The sequence below is a fragment of the Bidens hawaiensis genome, unplaced genomic scaffold (genome assembly GCF_021521415.1).
Source record: "Bidens hawaiensis isolate Kalapana, Puna unplaced genomic scaffold, B.hawaiensis_p1.1 tig00033626_1, whole genome shotgun sequence".
In the NCBI taxonomy this organism is placed as follows: Eukaryota; Viridiplantae; Streptophyta; class Magnoliopsida; order Asterales; family Asteraceae; genus Bidens; species Bidens hawaiensis.
Genome location: NW_027495785.1, coordinates 27,001 through 53,764, shown reverse-complemented (window position 1 = coordinate 53,764; position 26,764 = coordinate 27,001). Strand labels below are relative to the sequence as shown.

Here is a 26,764-nt window from a genome sequence, read left to right as displayed (position 1 = left end):
GAAGCACGAACTTAAACACGATATGAAATTAGTAAGGATTTAGGTTATTTAATAAATATATAGGTGAATAGGTCAGGTTTAAATTGACATGTCTAATCATTTTAGGTAAACAGGATGTGTTCGAATTAAGTTGTTTATCCCGTTTAATTTAACAGGCAGGCCAATTAACTTGTTAAGCACAAAAATAAAATAGAAAGTATTTGTATATAGCCAAGTCAACCTGTTTTTGTGGTTTCATCCAATTAATTCAAATGGCCAATTCCTTTATGTTCATTTACAACTTAAATACAACTCATTTAGTCATTTATAACTTTCAACCTGTCAACCAAGGGTCATGTTCAAGTTACACAATTTTATTTGTGTTCGCCTGTTCAGGTTAAAGTTGATATTTTTAACATGGGTTGATATATAGTTCGTTCTTAAGTTTATTAATCTAACATGTCGACCTACAACCAGATACTATTAACACCTCTAATTGTAAAGTAAACAGGATACGCATGGGAAAACTAAAATTTCAAGCGAAGCAAATAAAAATATTTCGGTCATTTTTCAAAACTTAGGTGTATGCCATTCTTTTCTTATTTCAAATCCCAAATCTCCTACTTTTGTTTGCTCTTTGTTTGTTTTTTCCTTTGTCGGTTATGTTATTATCATTATTATTATTATTCAAAAAAAGGTTATAATACCCTTAATTAAAAGTTTGAGATTATTAGTGATAATCATTGAGTCAATAAAGATGATGTCAATTTTGTTTAGGGATATCACCTGTCAAAGAGTTTAAAGTTGAATGCAAACAAAAGTTGACCCAAATAAGTTATGTTTATATTTAGCTACTTGGTAAAGCAATATATATATATATATATATATATATATATATAAGAGGCTGTTTATAATTTATATTTATTTTAAAGCTTTTAGTAAATTAACCATATTATTATTACCATGAACTCGTCCAATACATTGAACGTGTTACACCCTGATTTAGAAGAAAACAAACGTTACTTTTATGAGTATATTCAAATCAAAACCAATTCATTAATAAGTTTCTGATTTAGACATAATAAATCATGCTTGACCCAAATTAAGTCCACTACAAAATTTTACTTGAACATATTTAATAAATTTTTTTATTCAATATTTTAATAAAAAAATCTACATACCTCCAATCTTTCATCATACCCATGTTAGTTCAACCACCTTTTTTTTTCCTCTAAAGCAACGTGTTAACAAAACCAGTAATTTTTTTAATACAGCCATTAATGATTAAACAATACAATGACATTTGTTGTTTATAATTATGCAATAAAAAAGAATATAAAGAATAGATTATAAGTCTTGTATAAAAGAATATTATTAATACTTACAATCAAAACATACACTCTTAACTCACAAAGTTTTGATCTACTCTAAAATCCCAAATGAATAAATAAAATAAATTCTCAACGAATAATGCATCAAACTCCAATCATAAAAAAAAGTCAACCGTGACCGGTGTCACCTTCTCATCATCAACTCTAAATCCAAAATCATTCTCTCTCGGTGTTAAGTTCAAATCCAAACTGAAAACCCGTCGACTATTCACTTTCTTCACCACCGGCGATGACAAATCAACGAACGGATGGCAACGGTCCTCATTGGCTATAACCATCCTATGCCGCCTCATATGTCCGCCCAACGCCTGCCCAATAGCAAACTCAAGCCCACAAATCGTGCATTTGTGTAATTTGGGCTTAGATGGTAACATCTCATCATGATGACCTTCCATGTCACCATTCATAAGCCTAGTTTTTTTATGACTAGCCCTATGGCCCCCCAGTGCTTGAAAAGACGTGAACTGACGGTTACATGTCTTGCACTCGAAAACTCTGTGTCCTGAATTCACCAGATAAGATTCAGGACTTGTCGTGCCTCTTGAAAGAAGCATTAGAAAATTCGCTGTGCTACTTATCATTGCATCGAGTTCATCTTCTCGTGATCGCTTCATCGGTATACACACCATGGTTAAAAATATATTTGATACAATCACAATTCTCTTAAATAATAAAGGAAGTGGGATTAGAATTTAGAAAGTGGTTTATAAGCAAATGAAACTTGGAATGAATATTTGAATGTGAAGTGAAGAGTTGATTGAGGTGGTGGTGGTATTTATAGGTTACAAACTTTTGACTTATTTTAGTTTGACCACAGTGTGTGAATGACGAAAGTGACCTTGGACACGGCACTGGAGAGTTGAAGTTTGGACTTTGGAGACAAGTGGGTGGGAAAATGTCAAAAGAATACAAATAAAGGGGTGAAAGTGTAAATATAAAGTAACATGTCATGAACAACGTAAGGCTGACCAAATGAGTGAGTCGTCTGTGGCGAGCCGCGAGTGAGACGTTTCGACACTTCCGAGAATGTTCTAAGTTCAAATGTTTCTGGAAAACTTCAACTTAAAATGACTCATCCACTTAGGTATGAAACATATGACTTGTCCCAAAAAGGTAACACACACAAGTTTGAATTTTTTTTTCTTTACACACTTCAAAATTGAACTCTTTAAAATAACCAACATTTAATGTCGCTTGTTTAAATAGAATTTTTAAAATAATATGATCAATAGTCTATTCTATTGACTACTTTAAAATAAAAGAAAATTAGATTTTAATAATTCTAAATATGGTTTATTTCATATCTATTGATTGATAATAATTCATATATACAAATGTAAATTATGTGTAAAATCTATGATAATTTTTCTGCTAGGATTGCTCTAGGTTACAAAAGTGAAAGTCAAAACAGTCATTGGTTAAACCGTAAGTATATGTTATTATCGGTCAATAGATTATAATTTGAATTATTTTAAAATTTCAATTTTCCTAAAATTAAAAGTAATGAACTATTTTTTTGAACGGCACATATGTTTAAAAAAAACTTCTAGAAAATAGGTAGAATAATATCACAATAGATCATACACGTTGCAGTATGAGACTCCCGATATTAAATATAAGAACATTCTCATTCCATCCCCTATAATTATGTGTGGGGAGTTTGCAAATTATAGGGTGAGTTTGTGAGTGATTGTGAGTATAAATTATAGGGTCGAGAGAGAAATGTATTGATTTTTTGTAAATTTGGGGAAACATTTGAGAAACATTGTTTGCCTCATTTATGTTTTAATATTTGTTGGATTGGTTGTGAGTAGAGGAGAGAGAACCTGTAATGATAAATGTATAAAAAATATTATTTAATTAAACATGAGAGAGAAATATAGAGTTTTTTAGTGTAGTTATAGAGATATGAATGAAGAATGAGATGAGAATCCTCTAAGTCACATATACCAAACTAAACATAATAATTTAGTTTCATTTTACCCCACTAGTAAAAAGATATTTTGTTATAAAAAATACATGTAAAAAGGTAATTATGTGAAACATAAAAATGTTTAATGGAAATTAGATGTAGCAATATTGATGTTAACATGTGTTTATGAAGTTTATGAAAACTGAGTTAAAATATGATGTGCCAAATGATGCCAAATTTTCCATTTTAGTGTATATATTTTAACAGCTAGCTAACTAACTGATCGTATATTATTATTTAATTTTCCATTTGAATTGGATTATTATTATTATTATTTTGAAAAAAAGCATATGCATTTTAAAAAAAAAGAAAAAAGAAAAGAAGGATTTTGCTACAAGCCACCAAACAAACATAAACCAAAAGTAACTTAAACAACAAGTAACATTCACATCTGTGCATTATTCGGAGATATACACAAGACCCAAATCCCAAATATAACCGGATTAGATCATTCACATCCCATTTCATATATTTTTTTCTATAATTTAGCTAAAAAACATAATTCCATAAATTTATATATCATTTTACAAAATTATTCAACATTCTATTCCCTATTCATATCCATAAATGAATTTTTTATTATTTTTTTCTCTTTTGTCTTATTATATAGTATATGGTGATTGAAAGATATGTGATATATTATATGGTCTGGATAAAAAATGAGTCTTTATATTTAGGGATTTACTTTAGTTGTCATATAACTCATTCATATAATAGGGAATGGATTGGAGAGGTGATTTTGATGATTTTCTTAAATTTACCCTAAATTATATGAGTTTGACAACTTTAGAGAATGAGTTGAGAATGCTCTTAGGAAGATTTTTAATGTGGAAAAATAAATATTTACATTTTAGATCTTTTTATCATTGAACCAACTCTAATAGCATTAACACATTTTGTACCTTTTTTTCTTTTCTTTCATGTTCAGTTTAACCGTAGCATACAATTATACACCTTTTTTATTATAAATTTTAACTATTATATAAATTTCTGACGTTAATCACTAGAACGGTTGTCAAAAGATTAATCCAATCAATCACTCTCTTATCCATTGCATTCAAGTTGAAACGGAAAACAGCTGACACTTGAATAAACCCTTTTTTTACACTTTTAAAACTGACTACACAGGAAATCGTTAGAAAATAAATTAATTTATCTTTTATTGAAAGTGAGGGTATACATTTATTATTAGTCTACTATAACTATTTTATGTCATCATCTAGAATGATTTAACGACACGTATTTGATTACGTTAGCATAAATTAAGATAGATTATTCAGCACACTACTACTTGAATCTGCCGCAATTAGTGTCGGCTTATGCTCCATTTACACTTATAAGTTTCCACCCTTAGACTGCGGGTGGTAACGTGTAGCACACGTGAGCTTAATTATAACTAACTTGATGGGCTTCTATTTAAAATTTCACGGCTTATTTGTTGCCACATTTAAAGAGTTGATTTAGTAAAACAACAAACAAATATTGCTACTAGAATAGTTACTCATAAAAATTTAAAAATTTTTAAGTTGAATTCGATTTCAGTTCAAATTGAGTCAACTTGAAAATGAACCCTCATATTATTACAGGGAAGCTGTACACACTTAGAGCATTCCCAATGGGATCTCTATCTCCATCTTTAAAATTTAATTAAAAAACATAATTTCTTTAATTTATACATCATTTTCTAATAATCTCTCCTAACCCATTCTTCATTACCATCTCTATATTCATTTGTCTTATTATTATTTTCGATATAAAATGATTTCTAATATAAATTATAAAAGGGTAGATGGAAATGGAGTATTGTGGAACATTCTAAATTTGAAGGCTTCTTATATCATTTCACTATAATTTAGAGATGGAGTTTGGAGATAGAGAATGTGCTGAAGTGATTATTTTAATGTTTTTTCTAAATTTTAAAATATAGATATAAAGAACCCATTAAGAATGCTTTTATACTCTAAACTACCTCATAACCCTTAATTAAAGGCAGCATTCTTTTCAAATACCTCAAAACCATTTTTTTTCTTTTTATTAATAAATTATAAAAGGTAATTGATAATTGTGTACGTAAGACAAAGCCCACAAAAACAATAAGGCATTGATTGATGACCGCGTATTATAACTCGAAATAGGGGATTCGAATCTAAGGTTAAACAGGCGAGACCGTGTACCCACAACACCCTTTCCACCCTAAGAGCATTCTCGACATATCCTCAATCCCATCTCTATAATTACACTAATTAAAAATCATTACTTTTTCTCTCTTATTTTCAATTAAATAATATTTTTTATACATTTATCATTATCTTTCCCTTTCTCTTATTGTTGTTGCCCCTGCTGCTGCTTACTACTTACTGTTGTTGATGCTACTACCACGGCTACTACCACTATCACTTTTACCACCACCACTACCACTACCCTACTTCAAAGACTATGTTGCTACCAATGCTCCTTCCTCTTCCACGACGACTGCCACCGCCACGATCGTAGCCACCACGACCACCATCACCACCACCATCACTACTACAACTACCATACTTTAGTATTCATAAAAATACCCTGGTTTTTTAAAAAAAAAGTATACACAAAAATAATATCACGTTTTTATAAATACAGATTTAATTCTTTAATATTTTTAATATAAACAATTAGATAAACTGCTACAGACAGTGGTGCACCCATAAATCTTTTTCATCAGAGGTCAAATTTTACTTTTTATACATTATATGAGGGGGGGGGGGGTCGGAATTTTAGCAAATATAAAGCGTTTAGTTTAAAGACTAATGCTTAACATTTAACCTTTAAAACATTTACAAAATATAAAGCGATTTAAGAGGTGTTGTCCCTCTAATGCCACGAGCACTTGATCACCATCCATCGTCCTACTTAGAGGTTTTAGCTAAGTCATTACAACACCACGAGTTAGTATTAATAATATATTAGATCATATATGAACAAGACATCCTAGACTTAACTTGAAAATATCAAAATCTCAAAGCCTAGTCAAACCCGACGTAGACTACTCTAATACAGTCTGGTTAACTATGGGTTAGTGTAAATCCTCAACGTAGATCTTATCATAGTACAAAGTCAATTCAATTCAGTGTAGAGAACCCTAACCCAAAGTAGACTACGCAAACTATGCTGGAGTTAGAATATTAGTATCAACACCGTAAAAGATATAAAATTGTTTATGGTTCAAAGTAAAAGTATATAAAAGAAGTTATGGCTACAAAAAGATACAATGCCATATAATTTGAATTGAGTACTTATTTATAAGAATTGATTTGATTTTTGTTTTTATTTTTTGTTTTTGCATTTGATACCTTCAACATCATAAACAATAATCCACTAAAATGTTTATTTCATTTATAGTCATCATTTCCAATTGTATATCCTCCGATAAAGATCCCCTCAGATCATTCGTAGTCGGAAGGTCCACCGACCTACCTCCAACGGAGATCCTCATTAAACCATTCGCAGTTGGAAGGTTCATCGACCTCCACATCGAACTCTATCTTTTGTTGCCCTACGAACTAATTCCTTTCTCTCTTACAAAGTACATAATGAATACTAAATTAAGTATATAATTGGCATAACACGTCGACACATTATACATAATACTGTGTTAAAGTAGCAAACGCAACACAAACAACATTTAACAAGACTAGTGATTAGTGAACACAAACACGACACATTTTATTAAATGTGTCATTTTTTAATAGTAACACCAAGATGTTTACAATGTATGACATGTAATAATTCAACAACACAGATAATACAATTTAGTAGGGGTGAGCAGAAATTAACCGACGCTTAATATTTTGTTTTTTGAAAAACCGAATTTTCGGTTTCGATTCGGTTATCTATTTTAAAAAAACCGAACCAAACCGATTGATGGTGATAAAGATTATCAAGATGATGAGAAATTGACTAAAATTTGAAGATAAATAAGATGATGAATGAAGATTGAAACTAAACTTATAATGCCTTTAATTTAAGAACTTTATAGATTTTTAAACTTTATTTAGCGACTTTGTATTCATATAGTTCCACGTAACACGTGCATATTTTTATATTTTGAATTCAATATATATATATATATATATATGGTACTCTAATACATTTTTATACAAGCTTATAATATGCATTTTTATTTATTTTGCAATGTTAATTGAAAAAAAAACCTGAAAATAACCGAACCGAAACCGAATATATCCGGAAAATCAAAAACAAACTATTTGTATATTTAAATAACTGATTACTTTAATTTCGGTTTAGGTTTCGTCTAATAACTAAACCAAACCAAAGTGGCTCAGGCCCTACAATTTAGTAAACACCATTGAGATATAATAAACACAATCAAGACTGACAATATAAAAGCTACTGAAAGTATAAAACTATAGCATAGCTTTGTTTAACGGCGTTCATCTCTGCATGCGTCTTCTTCATCTTCGTTAATTAGGGTTCAGGTACTTTCCCCAAATCAAAAAATAAAAACCCTAATTTTGTTTTAATTTCATCATCCCCAAATGCTATAATACATTTGAAATTGAATATACAGATTTTGTGAATTTGCATTGCTATGATACCAATTTCAAATTAATCAATGCCTCCACAACCACCACCCACCACCGTACCTAAAAACTTCAACTTTATCTCCGGCCACCGTAAACCCACCCACAACCGCCCCACCGTCCACGGCGGTTTGTTCTCCAATCGCAAAACCATAAACCCTAATCAAAATCATCAAATACCCACCACCAATTTCACTCTCCAAAACTGGATTCCACAAGATTCTGTCACCGCCACGTCACCACCCTCTTCATCACAACATTTCTTTACTCTCGGTCAAACCGTATCGCCCATCGCCCGTTACATCATTGATTCCTTCCGGAAACACAAGCACTGGGGCCCGCCGGTGGTGGCCGACCTCAACAAGCTCCGTCGGGTCACCCCGAAGCTCGTTGCGGAAGTGCTTAAAGTGCAGTCTGACCCGGTTATCTGTTCCAAGTTTTTTCATTGGGCGGGTAAGCAGAAAGGGTATAGACATGACTTCGGTAGTTATAACGCGTTTGCGTATTGCTTGAACCGGAACAATCAGTTTCGGGCAGCTGACCAGGTGCCCGAGCTGATGAGTATGCAGGGTAAGCCGCCGACCGAGAAGCAGTTTGAGATTTTGATTAGGATGCACGCGGATTCGAATAGGGGTCTCAGGGTTTATTATGTGTATGAGAAGATGTTGAAGTTCGGGGTGAAGCCTCGGGTTTTTTTGTATAATAGGATCATGGACGCGCTTGTGAAAACGGGTCATGTTGATTTGTGTATGTCGGTTTATAATAATTTCAAGAAAGATGGTTCGGTGGAGGAAGGTGTCACCTTTATGATTTTGGTAAAAGGGTTATGTAAGGCGGGTCGGGTCGAAGAGGCTATCGGGCTTCTGGGCCAAATGAGGAAGTTGTGTAAACCGGATGTGTTTGCGTATACTGCAATGATAAGAATCTTGGTTTCGGAGGGGGATTTAGATAGTTGTTTGAAGGTATGGAAGGAAATGGAGAGTGATAAAGTTCAGCCCGATGTTATGGCGTATGCAACTTTAGTTACGGGTTTGTGTCAAGGAAACCGAGTCGATAAAGGTTATGAGTTTTTTAAAGAGATGAAAGAGAGACGGTATTTGATAGACCGGGCTATATATGGTTCTTTGATAGAAGGGTTTGTGAATAATGGCAAAGTTGGAATGGCGTTTGAATTGCTAAAAGATTTAATAAACTCGGGTTACCGAGCTGATTTAGGGATATATAACCATCTTATAAAAGGGTTATGCAATGTGAAACATGTCAGTAAGGCGCATAAACTTTTCAAGGTTACAGTCGAAGAAGATCTTAAACCGGATTTCGAGACGGTTAATCCGATGTTGGTTTGTTATGCGGAGTTGAGAAAGTTTGACGAGTTTTCTAAATTGCTTGCGCAGATGGCGAATTTGGGGTTCAATGTGACCGATGATCTTGTGAAGTTTTTCTCGTTAATGGTCGGAGAGAAAGATAGGGTTGTTATAGCTTTAGAAGTGTTTGATAACTTAAAACTGAAAGGTTATTGCAGTGTTTCTATATATAATATTCTTATCAGGGCACTTTATGAAAGCGGAAAGGTGAAAAAGGCGTTAACTTTCTTCCAAGAATTGAAGGAATCGAAAATGGAACCTGATTTATATACTTATAGCAATGCGGTTTTATGTTTTGTTAAAGTTGGAGATATTCACGAGGCGTGTTCGTGCTACAATAAAATAAAAGAGATGTCGTTGATTATGTCTGTTGACGCGTACGTGGCTCTAGTGAAAGGTCTTTGTAAAATTGGAGAAATTGATTCGGCTTTCGTGCTTGTTCGTGAATGTTTAGCGAACGTGGAAAGTGGGCCCAGGGAGTTTAAGTATTTTCTAAGAATTGTGCATACGTGTAGATCTAATGATGCCGATACGGTTATGGTTGTTATAAACGAGATGGTGGAAGATGGGTGTCAGCCTGATGATGTTATCTTCTGTGCGGTTATCTCTGGTATGTGCCAGTATGGAACCATTGAGGAGGGTAGAAAAGTCTTTTCAAGTTTGAGAGAGTGCAAGATGCTTACTGAGTCGGATTTGGTTGTTTATGATGACTTGTTGATTGACCACACGAAGAAGAAGACGGCTGACCTGGTGCTATCTGGCTTGAAGTTTTTTAGACTTGAGGCAAAGTTGAAAGCCAAGGGCTCTAATCTCTTGCCAAGTTAAGAGCTTGATATCGGGTATGTTAACACATATATATGTTTTATAGATAGCTAGCTGGGTACAGGTAATATAGTTGTAATATTAACAGCATAACTATCTCCACAGTATTAAATTGTCCAAACAAAGCATGAGGAGATTGCTTGAGACTTGCACACTTGGCCCGACTCCCTCTAAGCAACAAACCAAACGCTTGCACAACCCAAAATTGCTAACTGAACTTGCTAAACACAAAAAGCCAAGGTGCAGTTGATACAAAAGCAAAAGGTTCACCAAAATAATAATCGATTTCACAAAAATCGAACCGGATGGCTGTCAAAGTCTGCAAATCAAAATCGATCTCATGAGGATTGAACCAGATGTCTGTCCAAGTCACGAATCAAAATCGATCTCACGAGGATCGAACCAGATGTCTGTCCAAGTCACGAACCAAAATCGATCTCGCAATAAATTTTTTTTTTCACTTGGAATTTGTTGAACAATCAGTCAACTTATCTTTAATGTATATTTTATTTTTGATTTATCTTATACATCTAGCATAGAATACATACTTTTCAACGAGGATTGTGGCTAATATTAGTTAACTACTTTTATTTGGTCTAGTAATTTTGAGATGGGTATAGTTTCTTAATCAGTCTCGTGTACCTACCTATCATTAAGATGTTCATCATGGTCTATAAAGCACTGACATCAACATGCAAACCATGGCCAATATACTAAGAACATAATTCACTCACATGAGAAGATACCTCTGATCTCAAACACATGACCCCAAAGGAGTGTGTTACGTATCAATCTGGTAATCAAGTGTATGATCAATAATGAGGAAGAAGAAGACTTTAGTCTCAAATCATTGATACACTCCATATTCAAGACTCATGTATATGTATATTAACCTTTACAGCTATAACCCTAAACTATTGAATATTTACACTTTAGTCCATCTACATATAACTCCTCAATTCACATACACCATTGCAATGTTTTAACAACCCTTTATATCTAGAATGAGCTATAGGTTTCTATATACAGTGAATGTAGAATTAGTTTATTGAAGACACACAGTTAAAATTTTCTTTTTCTATCTTATCATATTAGAATGAAACCACTCTAAATTCAATTTAAATGAACACAATACAGCTACTATTCAAAATTGTAGTATAAATGAATGAATTGATAAACTGCACTTTGATTTGAAAACTCTTGTTCATACATACATCAACACTTGCACGATTTTGAATTTATATATAGCCCTAATTCTAAACGATGCGTTGTTTTCAAAACGATTCAATGTTTGACTTGACATATTTACATGCCAACTCCTAGACTATACAAATACATATATGATGAAAACTATACTTTCTAAAATAACATAAGCTTGATATCATGCAAACCTGATGTTTAGGTTATACAACAGGAGATAACTGCTTATAGACCACGAATAAGAGTTTTACAAACACAATGACAACGTCTATGGCCGTATGCCATTTCCACGTACATATACAAGAAGATATATTTAACATTTACCGTCTAAATTTCCTATGAAGGTTCCGAAAGTACACAACTGTAGTTACGTATATCCAATCCTTCATGTTATTTAGGGAGGCAAAATCAAATATCTACACCCACGGTTGAGAAATAAGACACCACAAATTCCCAAAAATCCAACACCCATACCTGTATAATATGATGTCCAAAACTCATCTCCATCTTCTTCAACATTCTCCTTTCCATCAACAGTAGCAAGTGCAGGCGGACTCCTGCATCTTTGTTTTAGTGGAGGTCCACAAAGTTGAGGGTTACCGGCATATGAAGAAGAACTGAAGAGTTGAAGTTGTGGTCCAAGTGGTATTATTCCTAACAAGTTATTGTAAGAGAGGTCAAGATAACTTAAAGGTGTTATCTGTGACAAACTTAATGGAATATTCCCAGAAAACTTGTTTCTTGACAAGTCAAGAGATTCAAGAGATCTCAACCGACCCATATGCTTTGGAATTTCCCCTTGCAATTTGTTGACAGAAAAATTTAAGGAGACTAACCCATGAAGATTAGTGATCTCACATGGAAGTTTCCCATATACTTGTTGCTTGAAAGATCAATGCTCTTCAGTAGGTAAAGACCTCTTCCAAATTCACGCCGTGTTCCCTTCCATGCAACCAGTGCATTGTCAATGAAAAGGGCATCTCCATTCGAGCAATAACTTAAATAATATGAAGCTCGTTTCCAACAAGGCATGACAACACCATAATATATAAGCCTATGTGTACTTTGTTTGGACCCAGGGTGAGTTGATACATAAGAGGAATAAGAATGGCTCATAATATCATCTTGAAATCCTTTACTAGCCATAGTAGTGAAGTTACCAAAACAACGAGGAATGTTTCCTGATAATGCATTATTAGACACGTCAAGGAACTGAAGATGATTTAGAAAACATATTTGTGATGGTAAGCTGCAATTGAGTTTATTAGACCGTAAAACAAGAACACGCAACTCTGAAAGTGTTTCTCCTATCCATGGTGGCATCTTACCGGACAACTTGTTTTCACCTAGATCCATAAATCTAAGTTTTGTGCAGTTGCTCAAGGACATTGGTACTTCACCAATAAAAGCGTTCCTTCGTAAATTTAACGCCTGGAGCTCAGACAAGAATCCCAAAGTAGAAGGAATGTCTCCAGATAGTCTGTTAATTGACAAATTAAGAACCACAAGCATTTTTCCAAACTTTTTCAAACAATTAGGTAGACCCCATGATAATAAATTGTTGTAGAGGTCAAGGAAACTCAAACCCATGTCAATATGACACAAGAAAGAAAGTGTCCCTGAGAACTTGTTTCCAGAGAGGTTTAATGCTGCCAGTTTAGAAGGCAATACTGGTATCGTACCTTCTAGTTGGTTGTTACTCAAATCCATGCCAGGAAAGTTTCCAAAGACTAATGTGATATTTGGTAGTGTGCCTTTTATCTCATTTGAAGAAAGGTTAAGATATCTCAAGCCACGTGGTAGGTCCCAAAACCACCCAGGAACGCGATCTGATATTCCGGCATTAGAAATATCAAGATATGCAAAATCTCTTTGAGTTTGAATCCACATGGGGAATCTAGGCCCCAACTTGCAGGATTGCATCTTTATCATGTATAACTGGAAACTCACTTGGGAGCTTAAGTTTAGTGTAAAAGAATTGAAAGACAAGTCAAGATAGGTTAATTGGGTGAGGTTTTGAAAATGAACATCAGATATGACACCTTTAAGGGAGTTGGATGAAACATCAAGATATTCTAGATTTGAGAGTTCTCCCACGCTGATGGGTAAAGTTCCACTTAACCTATTTCTAGAGAGGTCTAACTTGTGTAGGGATGCACATTTGGTGAATTTAGGAACATACATGGAATTGCTGTTTGAGATTACCTCTTTCATGGATGAACATCTAGAACAGTTGGGTACAGACCCGTTAAGGAGGTTTTTTGACAAATCCAATTGAACTAGAGATGACCGATTTTCAAAAGATTTTGGAATTACACCTTCTAATCGATTTCCTGAGAGTTCTAAATGTATAAGAGAAGTCAAATCTCCAAAGGAAACATGAATCGACCCGCTCAAAAAGTTATTACTAAGATCAAGATACATCAAGTTGGAAATGTTAGCAAGTTGATGAGGAATCAGCCTGCTCAAAAGGTTATTACCAAGATCAAGAACATCCAAGTTGGAAAGATTAGCAAGTTCGTGAGGTATTGACCCACTGAGATTTGCGGCATAAATTGCCAAATGGCGTAAGTTGGAAAGGGAACTCAAAGAATTTGGTATGGGATTGTACTGGAAATCAATTGCACTTAAATCAAGGTAATCTAATTGAGGTAACATTGCTAATAAAGGACTAATATTAACCGACAAGCCATAACTAGAAGACGTAGAGAGATAAAGTAGATTCACATGACCGGTGTGTTCGTCACAGCTAACACCCACCCATCGACAACAATCATTCTTTTCTTTGTCCCCCAATCACTTAGAGTGTTATTGATGTCTACTAGGTTTGCTTTTAAACCCAGTAGTGCCTGTCTCTCCTTATCATGACAGGACCTCGTGACCGTCATGTTGCCATCACCGTTGATAAACGTTCCCATGCAAAGCATCAACGATACAAAGACAAACATTATGTTATGTTCGTTGGTGTGCTATGAAAACCAATTAAAGTTAATCAAGTTTCTATAACCTGCTGTGAATTTTGAAAGGCTAGTAACACTTGTTTGATTCCAATTCAACACAAAAGGCGCTCTATATTTATCTGCTAAGTGTTTAGTATTGACTTAGAATTAATATGGAAGATAACAAGTGTCCTAGTCACTCCAATCCAGTAATTGGTATTGACTTCTAGCTAAATGAAGGAAGTATTTTTAAGGTGTTTTAATTAGTTGACTTGGAAATTAGAGGCAACAAGTCTTATTGAGTTATTGGGTACAGAATCTCGGTTTTCTATTCTTTTGAAACAGACTTAAAATATATATATACTAGCGCCATGACGAACATACCAACCTTTGAAAATCCGACAACACCTGACTAAGAAATGAGAAGAAATATAACCACTTCGTTACCATTTATGATTAAAACATTTAGTTAAATATATTTAGACATAATTAAGGAACCTATCTAATGTGAATCTAATTTTTAATCTAGAAAACAATTTAATCCCAAAAACCAAACTTCTTGTGATTGATAAGTGATAAGCTGATGCAGAAATCGAAACGGAATTTACGTATAGCGCAATAGAAAACGTTAGATATACGGTTCCAGGTCCAAACATGGAAACCTAATTGGAACCCTGATTGCTAGCTTTACTAGCCAACTATTCAATTAACGTCAATTTCAGGAAACTGAAAAAGTCAATAACAACTAACCACTCTTTTGAAAATAATAGGTTCATTTGGGTTACCATAGATTGATAGATTAAGTTTGGTAAAAATAAATTCTATATGGTTCATTAAGGCGACTTTAAATAGTTGACGGGTAATTTATCTTACTTTCACTCCAAATAAGTCAAGATGTTGTTATCAGCTTTTACAAATATATAAGTAATGCAATTCCTTACGCCATCCCAGACCTAATTTAGTTTAAATGTTGCTCAAATAACACACATTAATCCAAATTCCAAATGTATAATTATTAATTTTGTTTTCGAAATTGGAGGCCTAAAGCGCACCCTAGCTTCATTTCGCTGTCCCTAAAGATGACCCTGATGATGGAAGATAGCGTTCAACCTGATGATGTTATGTATTGTGTGCTTACCTCTGGTATGTGCCAATATGGAACCATTGAGGAGGGTACAAAATTCTTTTCAAGTTTGAGAGAGTGTAAGATGTTTACAAAGTCAGATTTAGTTGCTTATGATGACTTGTTAATTAACCAAATGAAGAAGAAGACAGAGGACCTGTGTTATGTGGGTTGAAGTTTTTTAGACTTGAATCAAAGTTGAAAGCTAAGGGCTCTAATCTCTTACCAAGTTAAGAACATGAAAGCGGGTATGTTAACTACTAATATGTTTTACAGACAGCTAGCTGAGTAACAGCTAATATGGTTATAATATTATTATTATTAACATCATACACAGGAAATAAAGTTGTTTTACCAGTTAGATTTTGTTATTGAAAGGTTTTTTTATGTTAAATTACATCTTAGTGAGTTCATGTTAATTCTGTGTATACAGGTAAGGTTTTGTATGAGATCTAGTTATGTGTATACAGGTAAAGTTTTTATTCTTTATTTTTTATTCCTTTTTAATTGGTGTATCGATACTCCACAACTTGTTATATATATGCCTTGACATGTTGTGTTTTTTGTTAGCATGTTTTCATATTGATATCTAATTGTATTTTGTGTTTTGACTAATTTATTTGCTTTCATATGTATGATAAAAATTTTGTGATCCCTGCAAAGATCAATTTAAATTGTAACATATTTTGTAATCAGGTGAATACTTGATGACCCTGCCCTTTGTACAACGATCACACCCGGCCTTATGCCCAGTTATCCATTCATTATCATCATACAACAAGTGTTGTGTGACATTTATACAGGACATTTTTTTTAAAACAATAACTTATATTACGTCTTGTGATCGAGCATCTTTTAAGACATGCTTGCCTCCTACACAAATCATGAGATTCTTCTACGGTTGTTCGAAGTCTTACTAGCATCTATAAATACTGGGCTGAGTGTTTAAAACATTATAATATACTTTTCACACATAACTTACAGAATCTGAACTCATCTTTGCAAATACAGGCATACCATTATGACAGAGCAGCTAGGACAACTGTAAACTTATTTATATAATATAAAATAACCTGCCGATGGACTACCGATCGCCCTGAAGTTCTTCTACAAATACAATGTCAATAATCATCCATGGCCATATGCGACTTATATTATCTACTTGACCAATATTAAACAGTTGCAAAATGAATAGAATACACATTTACCGTCTAAATCTGGCATGAAGCTTTCGAAAATGCACAACTGTCGTTACATATATCCAATCATTCATGCTATTTAAGGAAGCAAAAAAGAAGTATCTCCACCTGCGGTTGAGACATAAAGCACCACAAAGTCCCAAAAATCCAACAGCAAATCCAACACCCATACCCATGTAATATGATTTCCGTAACTCGTCTCCCTCATCGGTAGCAGGCGGAGGTGGAGGCCCACATCTTTGTGTAAGTGGAAGTCCACAAAGTTGAGGGTTACCAATGTAGGAGGTATTATCGAAGCTTTGAAGTTGAGTCCCCGTTGGTATTCTTCCTGACAAGTTATTGTAAGAGAGATTTAGATAACTTAAACGGTCTATATTTGACAAGCTCAACGGAATCTTCCCAGAGAACTCATTTCTTGACAAGTCAAGAACATCAAGATAATTTAATTGACCTATATCTCTCGGGATTTCCCCATGCAATTTATTGAAGGAAAATTTTAAGGAGACTAACTCTCGAAGATTAGTGATTTCAGAGGGAAGTTTGCCATATAAGTTGTTGTTTGAAATATCGATGCTCTTTAGTAGGTGAAGACCTCTTCCAAATTCACGCTCTGTTCCCTTCCATGCAACCAATGCGTTGTCAATGAAAATGGCCTCTTCACTCGGACCACAAGTGGAGTACCGTCCCCCTAGTCTTGTACACATAATCCTACCATCGCTTCTGTTCAGCGCATTATATGTAGTTAAGTTGTGTTGTCCAGGGAGAGTTGGCACATAAGTGGAGTAAAAATGGCTCATTATTTCATCTTGAAACCCTCTCCTAGTTATAGCCGTGAAGTTACCAAAGCACCTAGGAATGTTTCCCGATAATCCATTCTTAGAAAGATCAAGGAATTGAAGATTTTTTAGCAAGCATATTTGGGATGGTAAACTGCCATTGAGTCTATTGGACCGTAAAACGAGAACACGCAACTCTGAAAGTGTTTCTCCTATCCACGCTGGAATGTTACCGGACAACTTATTTTCCCCGAGATCTACAAACCTTAGTTTTGTGCAGTTGCTCAAGGACATTGGTATTTCACCAACAAAATTGTTCCTTCGCAAATACAATGCCTGAAGTTGAGAGAAGAATCCCAAAGAAGACGGAATTTCCCCAGACAGACTGTTATTTGATAAACTAAGAACCACGATTTCTTGGAATTTCTTCAAACAATCAGGCAGACTCCCATATAATACATTGTTGGAGAGGTCAAGGAAATTCAAAGTTGCGTCAATGTGACACAAAAAAGAAAGTGTTCCTGAGAAGCTGTTTCCGGACAGGCTTAATGCTGCAAGTTTAGAAGGTAATAGTGGTATGGTACCTTCCAGTTGGTTGTTACTCAAATCCATTCCAGGATAACGCTCAAAGTCTGATTTCATATCTGGCAGTGTACCTTTTATCTCATTTGAAGAAAGGTTAAGAAGTTTTAACCCACGTGGTAGGTCCCACAACCACCCAGGGACGCGATCTGATATTCCGTTATTGGAAATATCAAGATATGCAAAATCCCTTTGACTTTGAATCCACATTGGGAAACCAGGCCCAAGCTTGCAAGACCGCATCTTTATAGTCTGTAACCGGAGACCCCCTAGGGCCAGGGAACTTAAGTTTAGTTTAACAGAATTGGAAGACAAGTCGAGATAGGTTAGCTGGGTGAGATTTAAAAAATGAACGTCGGAGATTAAACCTTCAAGGGAGTTGGATGAAACATCAAGATATTCAAGATTTGATAGTTTGCCCATGCTGTTGGGTAAATTTCCTGTTAACCCATTTCTAGATAGATCTAACTTACACAAGGATGGACATCCGGAAAAACTAGTAACCCGTTGCCTACAAACGGAATCAGAAAATCGTCTATTATTATACGCGGGACTTCTGTTAGAGATTAACTTTTTCATGGATGAACATCCAACAAAGTTGGGCACGGACCCATTAAGGAGGTTTCTTGACAAAACCAATTCAACTAGAGATGACCAATTCCCAAAAGAATTTGGGATGACACCTTCTAGTCGGTTCCCTGAAAGATCTAAATATGTAAGAGAAGTCAAATTTCCCAAGGAAACGGGGATTGTTCCGCTCAAAACGTTATCACTAAGATCAAGACGCAACAAGTTGGAAAGATTAGCAAGTTGGCGAGGAATAGACCCACTGAGATTAGCACCAGAAATTCTCAAATTTTGTAGGTTAGTAAGGGAACTCAAAGAATTTGGTATATGATTTTGCTGAAAATCAATTCCGCTTAAATCAAGGTATTGTAAGTTTGATAATGATGATAATAAAGGACTAATGTTACCAGACAAACCATTAGAAGATGTAGAAAGATCAAGTTCAGTTACATGACCAGTCTGGTCGATGCAACGGACACCCTCCCATTGGCAACAATCCGTGTTGTCCCCCCAATCATTTAGAGTGTTGTTGATGTCTACTAGGCCTGCTTTAAAATTTAGTAGCGTCTCCCGCTCTTTATCAATACAATACCTTGCAGTCGTCGTGTTGGCATCTTCTATGAATCCCGATGCACGACCACCATTGATAAAAGATCCCATGCAAAGCAGTAACGAAACGAAAACAAACATTATGTGATGTTCGTTGGCGTGTAACTAAAACCAAAATCAATATAGTTTTTTTAAAACTTGTTGTAAACTTAAGAAGTCTGAGAACAGTTGTTTGTTTCCAATCCAACACGAAGGCTCTCTATATATTGTTGAATGTTTGGAGTTTACTTTGAACACGGAATATAACAAGTCTCCTAATCACTCCTGTCCATTAGTTGGTATCATAAAATCTAATACAAAGAATTCTATATGAAGGAGTATTTTCTAGGTGTTTTAACTTTTAAGTTGACTTGGAAAATTGAAGGGAACAAGTCTTCTTTGGGTTCAGAAAATATTCGTTTTGAATACTCATATAAATATATTATATTAATTAAAAAGCATTAATTGGGCGACGTGTGAAAATCCTATATAGTTTAATTAAAAGTTTGATGAAACTTTACTAGCACCATGAGATGTGCATATTCAAGAACACATGACTACAACTTGGGAATAAATTTAACCACCTCATTTTCCATTTATGATGAACACACTTTATTAATATCAACTAATACGGCTGTTATGTTAACATCACATACATGAAATAAAGTTGTAAAGATGTAGGTTTTCTTAAAATATCAACTATTACTATGATTAAAGTAGAGCACGAAACAATGATACATGACTGAAGTTAATTAGATGTATCTGGACTCTCATTTGGTGCTGGACCATTTCCAGCAATATTAATCAAAGTATGTTTTCTTAAAGAGCATCTTAGTGTTGATTTCTCTTTTATTACACTACAGTAGCTTGTAATCTTAGTCCTTAATATTCGAAAATTAGACGGGTCATCCTTTATGTAAGGGGGTGGTTACACTTTACGTCATTTCTACTAACCATGACTAAAGTACCCTTTGTTATATTTTCCAAAATCAGATCACCTTGTGAATGTTGTAGCCATTTCTCCTCTTTTCAAATACATTTGCAGAAGATGCATTACTGTCTAAATTTTCCTAAGAAGGCTCAAACACTTGACCCAAAAGGAAAGTGTTAGGAACAAAGCGGCGCAGCGGAATCACACACGAATATGCACACACGATTATACACGCAGTGAACAGAAAAATATAAACGATAAACGATAAACACGACATAAGAATTTTACGTGGTTCGGTCCCAGCGGGAGACCTACATCCACGGGCTGCAACTAGGTTATTTCATTGATTAGGTGCAAAGATTACAATTACATATCAGTGTTATTTATAGGATATGAACTAGGGTTAAAGGCTTAATCAACAAGAAACAATTACGGGCCAAGTCCTTGTTCTTCTTGTCACCAATTTGAGCCCAAGCCCAAAACTAGCTCAAAGTCTTCACAAATCCTAACAATCTCCCACTTGAAGACTTTGCACGAAGCGCAACAGCCATCCAAACAAAAAACCCGATACCAGTAACTCAACTAATCTTCAATAACAGAAATCACCAAACATCCAGTTCCAAGAACAAGCTAAAACTCCAACAACGGAGGTTCTCCAAGCCTCCAGTTCTTCATGAACAAGCTAGGATTTCAACAATCTACCTAATTGCAGCGTCCAGCCTTTGCATCAGTTTCCTGAAAGGCCCATTGAAGCGCCCCAACTCCAATACGGTCATCACAGACCCAGTCATGGCAAAGCCCACCAATGACTCATCTTCAATCTCAACCGGCACCTACTTACTCATATAACCGGCTCCAGAGACTTCCAGAAGAAAGAACACTCTCCTAATACAGCAAGCACCAAAGAGAGAATTTTCATTCAGAATTCCGGTCTCAGAACCCCAACGTCACTATGTAACTGTACTTGAACACCCCCGTGCTCCCACTGTTACCAAATCCCCGTCAAGGTTTAAACCACCGAATACGCTCAAGCTAACATCCTTGTGTCTCCAGGATTCATGCTTGCAATACGAAACCACTTAGCTCTACCCGATGCAACGAGCCAAGACTTTTACCACTCAAGAAAAGTCTTAAATAACAGATTCACCGATGCTTCATTGAAGTAGGTAACAAGAAAATGAAGCAAAACAGAGTCTAAAACCCAACTGTCTTCACTTCCTTCCAATGAGTTCCAATGCATCACCACCGACACATTCTCAAAATCAGAATTTACCATCTATGGACATTAACTCTAAACAATGTCCCACACCTTCATGCAGCCCCACCAAGTCAAACTATGCTTAGCTCCCACTATCTCTGTTATCCCAACCCATGCCAAACCAACACTCCATGATATGAATCCTCACTTATACTTCCCCGGAAAACGTCTTCACCCAGCACAAGATTCAGGTCACCTCAAATGTTGTGCCACTGATCACCACGGAACAAGATAAAACTTCACTGTTCTAAACCAGCTAACAGACAAACAGTTATAACAGTAGTTGAGCTTTCAAGGAAGGCAAGCGGTACCAAGGGTTCTATGACTGTACGCACAATCAGTTAACACAAACCCAAACTGAAAGACCATCCAAATGAGAAATAGTTCACATGACTTGCCACTAACCCATTTTTTTTTCACTTATGTCGTTACCAGCGCACCCACTGGTTCCATTTTCTCATGGTTTCTCACATATCAGTACCACATCCAAGTTCCCATGACAACACAATCAACCAAAATCCATAACCGTCAAACATTCCTTCCGATCATAAACCATCTCGTCTTCAGTTATAACAATAAAAAACGAGAACAAATCGAAAACAGTGAACAAACACAACAAGGGCACGAGCCTAAACTTGATTGTTCAACAGAACACTGTCAAATAAACCGATTTGCTCATGCTATAACCGATAAATCTAGGAACTATAAATAAACTGTAAACAGTTACCTTTGACTAATCTCTTGCAAACAAATCTAACCCGGATGTTGAACACATAGCCCGGTTCCCCAATTTCACGGTTGATAACTAATAGTCAAACCTGAACGCAGATAACAAAACCCTACCTCGGTCTTCAACCACAGCCAAACGCTAAAAAATCACAGTCACAAAACCAAAATCTAAACAACCCGAACAACACATGTCAAATACAAGGGTTTTAACCAAGCCCAAATTGACTAAATTGCTCGAACAGGCGACTAAACATTGAGTAAAAGCCTTGACTTCCGATTGTATCAAAACCACCTCGTAGGATCTTAATAATAATTAGTACCAATCTTGATAAAAAAACATCCCATCGTTCCAAAGAATAAAAATATTTACCTCAACAAAGATGTTGACTTCTATTTTATTTTTCTTTTCTGGTCTTCTTTACATGGACACAAACACCAAAAAAATGGAAGTTTCATTCCTTCACGCATGTACTCCCAAAGCCTAAATCAATTTGCTTTGAATCCTTTGATGACACAAGCACTAAAAGAAACAGATTATGCTTTCATTCACGCGCGAAATCCAAGGCAAATTACTTCCCACTTTTTATTTATGTTAATCACAATTTAAAAAAAGAGCATGGTGACGACGGCTTGTATAGTCACAGACGTTGAACAACAAATATAACCGACGACTCCAAGGTTTTAATTTGACCAAAACATAACCCACAGATCTTCAATCTTTGAACCAAAATAAACCAACCTGCGAATCGTTTATCCGTGCAACTACCGTGTGTTCAACGAGCCAAAGCTCTGATACCACTTGATAGGAACAAAGCAGCGCAGCGGAACAACACACGAACATGCACACAAGATTATACACGCAGTGAACAGAAAAATATAAACGACGGCTACAAGGTTTTAATTTGACCAAAACCTAACCCACAGATCTTCAATCTTTGAACCAAAATAAACCAACCTGCGAATCGTTTATCCGTGCAACTACCGTGTGTTCAACGAGCCAAAGCTCTGATACCACTTGTTAGGAACAAAGCGACGCAGCGGAACAACACACGAACATGCACACACGATTATACACGCAGTGAACAGAAAAATATAAACGATAAACGATAACGACACAAGAATTTTACGTGGTTCGGTCCCAGCGGGGGACCTACATCCACGGGCTGCAACTAGGTTATTTCATTGATTAGGTGCAAAGATTACAATTACATATCAGCGTTATTTATAGGATATGAACTAGGGTTAAAGGCTTAATCAACAAGAAACAATTACGGGCCAAGTCCTTGTTCTTCTTGTCACCAATTTGAGCCCAAGCCCAAAACTAGCTCAAAGTCTTCACAAATCCTAACAGAAAGAATGGCTATTATTATATAGTAAGAGAGGAGAAAGTTTTATGGAAATTTATCAATACCATTCATGAAGATAATATAGCCTTACCTGAAGCAAGACATGAAGAAACATATGCTAACTCACGAACTAGTAACTACATAATAAAAAACAAAGAAATACTGATGTACTCTCGCATCTTCGTGGATATGGATGTGACACATTATTAAGTTCATCAATAGACAATTGAAAACACTTTTTGTACAACAGAAGATAATCTGCCTATGGACTACTGAAAATGCCTTCTAGAAACACGATCATCCATCGATGCGACCTCCACGCAGAAAACAATAATATCCAGTATATTGTTTATGAGAACCCCTTAAAACCTGTAAAACAAAAATAGGATATTAAGCAAATATTAAGCAAGTAAAATATCAGACTCTATGTAAGCATTCTTCACCCGACATATTTACAGTTAAGACTCTTAATACTTGAAGTTTCAAGCTCACACCCAAATATTAAGAAATCATGAACACTACCATCTAAATTTCTTATGAAGGCTCTGAAAGTGCAAAGCTGTTGTTATATGTATCCAATCCTTCATGCTATTTAAAGAAGCAAAAAGGAAATATCTGCACTGGTGGTTGAGAAATAAAACACCACAAATTCCCCAAAATCCAACAACAAATCCAGTACCAATACCCGTGTAATATGATTTCCAAAACTCATCTCCATCTTTTTCAGCATCTTTCTTTCCAACAACAATAGCAGGTGGAGGTGAAGGCCCACATATTTGTATAAGTGGAGGTCCACAAAGTTGAGGGTTACCACTGTAGGAGGTATAACCGAAGCTTTGGAGTTGAGTCCCCGTTGGTATTCTTCCTGACAAGTTATTGTAAGAGAGGTTAAGATAACTTAAAAGTGTCAGCTGTGACAAACTCGACGGAATATTCCCAGAGAACTCATTTCTTGACAAGTCAAAAGTATCAAGATATCTCAACTGGTCAATATGCTTGGGGATTTCCCCATAAAGTTTGTTGTTGGAAATATTGAAGGATATTAAGGCTCGAAGATTAGTCATCTCAGAGGGAAGTTTTCCGTATAACTTGTTGCTTGAAATATCAATGCTCTTTAGTAGGTAAAGACCTCTTTCAAATTGACGTTGTGTTCCTTTCCACGCAACTAGTGCATTGTCAATGAAAAGGGCCTCTTCATCCGTAAAACAAGTTACAAAACCTCCATCTTTTCCCGGGCAATATTTGGTGGCACCAAGTGATGTAGCATTAAGAAGAGTAGCGACATAAGAGGAGTAAGAATGGCTCGTAATATCATCTTGAAACCGTCTAGTAGCCATAGCTGTGAAGTTACCAAAGCATCGAGGAATGTTTCCTACTAACATATTATTAGACAGGTCAAGCAACTGAAGATTGTTTAGAAAGCATATTTGGGACGGTAAACTACCATTGAATCTGTTTGACCGTAAAACAAGAGCATACAACTCTGAAAGTGTTTCCTCTATCCATGCTGGTATGTTACCGGAAAACTTATTTTCCCCTAGATCCACAAACCTTAATTTTGTGTAGTTGTTCAAAGACGTTGGTACTTCACCAACAAAGGCATTCCTCCGCAAATACAATGCCTGAAGCTCAGACAAAAATCCCAAAGAAGAAGGAATTTCTCCAGATAGACTATTATTTGATAGATTAAGAACCACAAGCCTTTTGTAGAATTTCTTCAAACAATCAGGCAAATTCCCTGATAATAAATTGGAGGAGAGGTCAAGAAAAGTCAAAGCCGCGTCAATTCGACACAAGAAAGAAAGTGTTCCTGAGAATCTGTTTCTAGAGAGGTTTAGTGCTGCCAGTTTAGAAGGTAACAATGGTATCATACCTTCCAGTTTGTTGTTACTCAAATCCATTCCAGGATAATCTTCAAAGAATAATGCCATATCGGGCAGCATGCCTTTTATATCATTTGAAGAAAGGTTAAGAAACCTCAATCTTGGCGGTAGGTCCCAGAACCACCCGGGAACATGATCTGATATTCCAGCATTGGAAATATCAAGATATGCAAACTGTCTTTGAGTTTGAATCCACATGGGAAAAGTAGGCCCTAGCTTGCAAGACTGCAACTTTATAGTCAGTAATTTGAAACCGATATTGGAACTTAAGTTTAGTTCAAAAGAATTGAAAGACAAGTCCAGATAAATTAGTACGTCGAGGGTTTGAAAATGAACATCGTAGATTACACCTGTAAGTGAGTTGGATGAAACATCAAGATATCTAAGATTTGATAGTTTGCCCGTGCTGTTGGGTAAATTTCCAGTTAACTTATTTCTAGAGAGGTCTAACTGCCGCAGGAATGTACTTCTAACAAAGTCGGGCACCGATCCGTTAAGGAGGTTTCTTGATAAATCCAGTTCAATTAGACGCGGCAAATTGCCAAAAGATGTTGGAATGACACCTTCTAATCGATTTGTAGAGAGATGTATTTCTGTAAGAGAAGTCAAATCTCCCAACGAATCGGGAATCGGTCCACTTAAAAAGTTATTACTAAGATCAAGAATCAGCAAGTTGGAGAGATTAGCAAGTTGATGAGGAATAGAACCACTGAGATTAGCATTAGAAATTTTCAAATATCTCAAGTCTGTAAGGGAACTCAAAGAATTTGGTATATTATTGAACTGAAAATCAATTCCGCTTAAATCAAGGTACTCTAATCGAGGTAATAATGATAATAAAGAACTAATATTACCAGACAAGACATAACCGTAAGAGGAAGAAAGATCAAGTTGAGTCACATGACCGGTGTGTACGTCACAACCGACACCCGTCCATTGACAACAATCGTTCTTTTCTTTGTGCCCCCAATCATTTAGAGTGTTGTTGATGTCCACTAGGTTTGCTTTCAAACCTAGTAGTGCTTGCCTCTCCTCATCATAACAGGACCTCGTAACCATCATGCCGGTATCTTCTTTGTACCTCGATGTAAGACCACCATTGATAAATGATCCCATGCATAGCAGCAACGACACAAAAACAAACATTATTTATATACGGTTCGTTCGTGTGTTATCAATACCAAAATCAATCAAGGTTTTAAAACCTGTTGTTAAGGCTAAGAATATATACTTGTTTGTTTCCAATCCAACAAAGGCTCCATATTTATTTGCTAAATGTTCTAAACTTGTAAGTACCTTGGCGTCCTTTAGTGTTTGTATTCTGTGGTCTCTAGCCTACATCCTCCTTAATTTATTAGTTGCTAGATTCTCCTTTTTCTATATATTTTTGTTTTTGCCGTTCAAATTTTGTTTATTTGTTGTATGTTTCTAGTTGACTTAGAATATGGAAGAGAACAGGTCTCCTAATCATTCCAATCCATAGGGATCATATTTAAATCCAGTTTACCTTTAATTAAAGATCGAAACATTTAAAT

The 26,764-nt window shown here is 35.4% G+C and overlaps 2 protein-coding genes and 3 pseudogenes across 3 annotated transcripts; 1 reads left to right on the top strand and 4 right to left on the bottom strand.

Annotated features, from left to right (window-relative positions):
• Positions 1-1,303: 1,303 nt before the first annotated feature.
• LOC143585204 (zinc finger protein ZAT18 pseudogene) lies at positions 1,304-2,122 on the bottom strand (annotated as a pseudogene).
• Positions 2,123-7,758: 5,636 nt separating this feature from the next.
• Positions 7,759-10,207, top strand: LOC143585200 (pentatricopeptide repeat-containing protein At4g20740 pseudogene; annotated as a pseudogene). The gene is made up of 2 exons (XR_013144516.1): positions 7,759-7,817; positions 7,910-10,207. The product of XR_013144516.1 is annotated as a pentatricopeptide repeat-containing protein At4g20740 pseudogene (transcript).
• A 1,281-nt stretch (positions 10,208-11,488) lies between these two features.
• Positions 11,489-14,594, bottom strand: LOC143585193 (receptor-like protein EIX2; annotated as a pseudogene).
• Positions 14,595-16,145: 1,551 nt separating this feature from the next.
• Positions 16,146-19,436, bottom strand: LOC143585197 (receptor-like protein EIX1). The gene has a single exon (XM_077067037.1). The coding sequence runs from the start codon at positions 19,182-19,184 to the stop codon at positions 16,575-16,577; it is 2,610 nt and encodes an 869-aa protein (XP_076923152.1). The 5' UTR covers positions 19,185-19,436; the 3' UTR covers positions 16,146-16,574.
• Positions 19,437-23,470: 4,034 nt separating this feature from the next.
• Positions 23,471-26,735, bottom strand: LOC143585198 (receptor-like protein EIX2). Its single transcript, XM_077067038.1, has one exon. The coding sequence runs from the start codon at positions 26,373-26,375 to the stop codon at positions 23,865-23,867; it is 2,511 nt and encodes an 836-aa protein (XP_076923153.1). The 5' UTR covers positions 26,376-26,735; the 3' UTR covers positions 23,471-23,864.
• Positions 26,736-26,764: the final 29 nt, after the last annotated feature.